General features: G+C 28.5%; 1 protein-coding gene across 1 annotated transcript; it reads right to left on the bottom strand.

Annotated features, from left to right (window-relative positions):
- Positions 1–4,619: 4,619 nt before the first annotated feature.
- On the bottom strand, positions 4,620–5,581 carry LOC120140244 (cyclin-dependent protein kinase inhibitor SMR6-like). The gene has a single exon (XM_039155249.1). The coding sequence runs from the start codon at positions 5,220–5,222 to the stop codon at positions 4,920–4,922; it is 303 nt and encodes a 100-aa protein (XP_039011180.1). The 5' UTR covers positions 5,223–5,581; the 3' UTR covers positions 4,620–4,919.
- Positions 5,582–5,810: the final 229 nt, after the last annotated feature.

Here is a 5,810-nt window from a genome sequence, read left to right as displayed (position 1 = left end):
TTATTAAATAAGAAAATAGCATGTTTAATCCCTGTAATTTTGAGTAATTATGAATTAGGTTTTTAATTTTAATTTTACTATAATTTAGTCATTTATTTTAAATGTTTTCATTTATTTTATTGCTTTTAAATATATAGCTCCAATTGTATTTTTATTTTAATTTTATTTGTTTATATATTTTTATTATATAGTCATAAATATATATATAATAAATAAATATTTATTTCAAATAAATTATTTTAAAATTTATTTTTCAATATCGAAGAAAAGGACAGTCTTAATACAACTGGATGTCCTATTCTAGTATTTTAAAATTTAATAATTAATTTTTTAAAATATTATTTAATTTAAATTAACATTTATCAATATCAAAGAAAAGAGCTGTCTTAAGGCACCTAGAAGTTCTTTTCTGATATTTTTAAATAAATAAATATTTTTTTATATAATTTTGAAATAATAGAATTATAAATTAAATATATTTTTGAATTTTTAAAAATTTTAATAATAGAGACAATTTATAATTAAAAAGTACCAATTTTGGGCGTTGTAGGGGTGCTAATCCTTCCCTAAACGTAACCGACCACGAATCCCTTTTTATTATTAAAAAGAACGAATTTTTGGTTAAAACGCAGATCAGTTTATCTTTTAATTGATGTTTTCTTAAAAACTCTTTTAAAAGACATTTTTTAGGTATTCGACCTACCTGACACAAAAGGCCGATGGCGACTCCCAAATTATTTTCAAAACCATTTATTCACATCACTTTTCCCGCCAAAATAAAAATTTCGTGCCCGGACGAAAACCGGTTACGACATATATATTATATAAAGGTCCATTGAAGATGAACACCATGAGACAAGAGAAGTTAGGTCAAATAATATATCTATCCTTTATTGGTTTAGTGTTCGCATGATGAAACCCTGTCTTTGAAAAATATTTCTTTCTTGATTTTGGATTTGTCAAAAAGACACTTGAAAGTCCATTGATTCTACAGCTACATTCAAGATTTTCAAGTGAAATATGTATTACGGATAATAGTGAATAAATGATCGTGAATAAAAATAATATATAAAAACACACAAATTTACATGAAAAATCTCAAATGAAAATATATATAAAAAATTATGAGAATATTATAAAAAATATATATTAAACCTTAAAATTTTAATTAAATATATATAGTTGTATAGAAACGATAATTTTAATAGTATAAACTATATCATACCAAAGAGACTCCGTCCTCACACCCTGTTGAATTAGTGATAGACTATAACCTCGAAAATATCGACCTGTGAGTCTCTATTATCTATCACAAATCTCAATTTTTTTAAAATTATTTTTCAATAAAAAATCGTATCACAAACTTTTAAAATTGAACTAAACAAAATTTAAATCACAAATATTAACAACACATTCTTTATATCCATTGGTTGCATCCCAAACAAGGGCAATAGAAGAAACCATAAGTAATTAAGTAAAAGAAACCCAATACGAACAACCTAAGTTCATAGGATATGTCTTTAAGACGTTAAAATTATTATTTTTACTGTAAATGATTTCATAAAGGAAGCTAATCCCTAAAGCTTTAGACAAAAGGTTAAACTCCCAATCTCCACTATCCTATTATATATTATCCTTTAAACAAATCCTTTGATCATGCAAAACCTTATGATAAAATTATTTTATCAACAGTTCATTTTTTAAATATATTTTAAGCGGCTGTGCCATTTTATAAATTATTTTATCAATTGTTTTTTTTGTCTTCATGCAATTTTTAATTTCAAAGATGTATGAGAATCTTATCCACTATCTACAAATGAACTTTGAATAAAACCCTAATTTTATAATATACAATAGCCATAAAGGATTAAGATCATATTTATCTAACATGATTATAAGATAATATATGTTCTGAAGATTCTTTATCATTTGACAATGAAAGCTCAATAATCCTTGTAGTTTTTAATGTTCGAACCTGAACCTCTAAAAATAATAAATATTCTTTTAACCACTAAAATAACTTGGTTAGTCTATATTTAATGTTTTTTTGAATGACCCTCTTCAATCCCAACATTGGATTCCATGGTTTTAACTTTGATTAAAACACACACACACAAAGTTTTCCACTAATAAATTACAAGTATATAATCAACAAAGTTTACACTTTGAAACATGTTGATTTAAAGATGTTTATGATCTTTGACGATCTCCATTAATGGAGGCAAAGACTTTATTAATATATATATTAGGTATTAATCTTTTAATTTTGGATAAGGTACAACATAGGTCACTGAACTATTATCAAAATATAAATTTAGTTAGTCAATTTCAAATATTATAAAATGATTATTAAACTTATCAACTGTTGTAAATAATAACAATACTGATGAATTTAATGATTATTTTATAATAATTTAATAAATTTAATAATCATTATGATAAATCGAAAAAATTTAATGACTATTTTATAATCGTTTGAGAAATTTAATGCTAACTTTGTAACACTTCAAATTTCACTTATCAAAAAGATCATTTTGACATAGTTTAATGACCTCTAATATATTTTATCCTTTACTTTTTACAACCAAAGTGTCTGTATTATAATTAGGCTTAATATAAAATAAGCACAAATTATATTCTTTTCTCATTTAGATGTCTAAACTTTTTTTTTTGGTTAATTGAGGTGCCTAACGTTTTCAGTGTTATCATGGTGCCTTGACTGTAACAGACGTTAAAAAATTTCTTCAACCACTCCGAATGTGACACATGGTGCATTTATAATTTTTTTTAAAAAAAACTTAAAATTATTATTATTTTTCAAAAAAGTCTCAAAATCCTTAATCCCAAAGCATCTGCCGTCCATCGCTGCTATTGCCCCCACCGACAGCCTACCCATCGGTCGAATCCTACCCACCCACCAAACGTTGTCAATCGTGGTTTCAAAATCCCTAAATCCAAATCCCTAATTCCGAATCCTAAATTCCAACACCCATTCATCCCAAACGTTGGATGGGTGGTCAGCGAGCTAGTGACCAACAAGCGAGTCTACGATCGCCGACTGTGGTGGTGATCGACGTTAGAATTGAAAGTCTTGGGGCATTTTATGCAAAATAGGAGAAGTTTGTGTGTGTTTTTTTGAAAATTTTATGAATTTTATTTTTAAAAAATTAAAGAAAATAAAATATTAAGTCACGTGTCAAATATTGATTGGTTTACTTATTTTTAAAGGATTTTTTAACGATCGTTACGGCGTACGCACATAAATGATAACATTATAAATGTTAGTCACCTAAATTGACTTGACCTAAAAAGTTTAAACACCAAAATGAAAAAAATATAGTTTGAACACTTATATTTATATTAAACTTTATAATTAAAATAAACTAATCTTTCGAAACTTATAACTATTTTTTAACAACATTATCAGTTATTTCGTAGAGCAATATGATTAAAGTTTGAATGCAACTTGATCATACTACTTCCAAAATTAAAGATTTTTTTATATAATATAAAAAAAGTTTCTTGTTGTCAAAAACAACAAAAAACCCACATTGGATTCTAACCTACCACTCAATATCACTTTGTCTTTTTTCATAATCAGATAAAGCATAAGCACTTGGCACCAACTTGGGGTTTACCACTGCCTGGCCTTGGATTATTTTAATATTTATTTCGAGTTCAAATACTTTTTATATATAATAATTTTATTTAAAGTATTATTTATTTATATAAATTTTAATACATTTTTATCATATTAAGTTGATTTAATGAAGTAGATTTTCTTATATTTCAATTATTATTTTAAATAATATGATATAAAAATAATATAAATACATAAAAGTCAAGTAAAAGATTTTGCTTCACAAATTTTTTGTTGGGACAACTTTGAGACTTTGTGTATGAGTATACGGTCTCCACGTGTGTGTAATTTTGTGTAGAGTTGTAAAAAGAGAGTTGAAAGAAAATTGGAATAAGTGCAAAGTTTTGATTGAAATAAAGATTCTTTTGACAATTTATTTCTAATGAAAATATGTACGATATAGAGATGCTTAAATTATTCGAATTTCTTTAATTTTATAGTGTTATTTTGAAAAGAACATTAAGTTTAGAATGAAACTCATGAAAAGTCAAGGTTAGGTAACAGAAGAAAACTCAAAATATAGACAAATTTAAATGTACGTAAGAGAACCACAATATGTAAAAACCCATGAAAATTGTATAGAATACATACTATGATTCTCTTACATATATTTAGTATCAAAAAATATAGACAATTTTTACGCTAAAATTATGGACGAATTCGGAGCAAAACTAAACTATTCTCTTCTATACGATTTAGTATACCATAAGAGTATGTAACAAATGTTGATGTAATAGTAAGACATCGTACTCTCAAAAAAAAAAAAAAAACAAAGTTGATTTTTGGATATTTTCTTAATATTTTAGTTGGTGATATTCACAACTTCTCTTGCGCTCGAATAAAGTCTTAATGCAATAGCTTCAGCCTCATTTTCATTCAAAAGAAAACACGCACACACAAATGATACATCCAAATTCCAAACTATGAAGAAGGGATAAAACGAAAATAAAGGTTGTTCATTTGAATATCACCCAACAATCTCATAATCTTGAAGCATCTAAAGCATTACAAACAAGTAACATTATGCCAAACCATTCCATTACACTATGAAGTAGTAGCTTCTACTATCAGGTAAAGCAAGAAGCTTTATAACATTATGTGATGGTCAAGAAAACATTGAGGTGAAAATGAAGTAAGTGAAAACTAGTCTACTCATGTCATACAAAGTATCATATCTTTTATACACCTTTAGCTCTTCTCCTACTATGTTGGCTAACCTAAGAAAACCTTAAACTTCTTTCAGTCTAATAAAAAAGGGATTAGTTTTCATGTTCCTAACTCAAACAGCATGAAGCTTGAATACTGATTCCAAATCAGGAGGAGTGAAGAAGTCCCTAACTCCATTATAATGGAATCTCAGTGTAGGCCTAGGCTTCCTTGGAGCTAAAGGGCATGGTAATTTCTCTGGTATCTTTGCTTCTTTTGAAGTTGGAGTTGTTGACTCTTGTTCATCTTCTTCGCTTTCTTTTGCTCTGGGCAGCTTCGTGTTTATCGGCTTCAATGAAGTCCTTACGGTGATTACCCATTTCTTCCCTTCGGAGTCCAAGGCTCCGTCGAGTTGTGGTTTTTTGGAGAAGCCCATTTTTATTTTTTTGACTGGATCAAAAGCAGGGATTTTGATGCAAAAACAAGAGAACCCAAGCTTGGAAATGAATGGGTGAAGGCAGAGTAATACAAAGCAGGGGGGAAATTGTTTTGTTTGATTAAAATCAGGCAGAAATTGAAAAAGAATGTACTTTAGGAAAGGGGGAGAGTTTTGAATTTGAGGGGAAATAGAGAGAGATGTTTATAGCTAAGCTTTTGATTTCTTAAGGGGAGGGGGGGGGGAGAGAGAGAGAAATATAAAGGGTGACTGCCCGGATATTTACGGGCTGCCCTTGGGGAATTTTTTTGGCGCCAAATTTTGGGTAGGCTGATGAGCAACGGCTCTTTTTCCCGCTTAGATTTATGACAATTTACGATTTTCCCCTTTTTGTGTTTTGATATGAAGAAATGATTTTTATGGGGAGTGTTGCTGGTGAGTCAGGGCAGCGTATTGGCAAAAGGGACGGCCACGTTCCGTATAAATGTAAGAGTTGGGCCTTTATGGGCTAAAGCCCAATTTAATACCCAAGTCGTAATCCATCCAATTCTATATCATCTCTAATGGACCAGTATGAATACTTATGGG

The sequence above is a fragment of the Hibiscus syriacus genome, unplaced genomic scaffold (genome assembly GCF_006381635.1).
Source record: "Hibiscus syriacus cultivar Baekdansim isolate YM2019G1 unplaced genomic scaffold, ASM638163v2 tig00110783_pilon, whole genome shotgun sequence".
NCBI classification, from domain to species: Eukaryota; Viridiplantae; Streptophyta; class Magnoliopsida; order Malvales; family Malvaceae; genus Hibiscus; species Hibiscus syriacus.
This window is presented reverse-complemented; position numbering and strand designations above follow the sequence as displayed.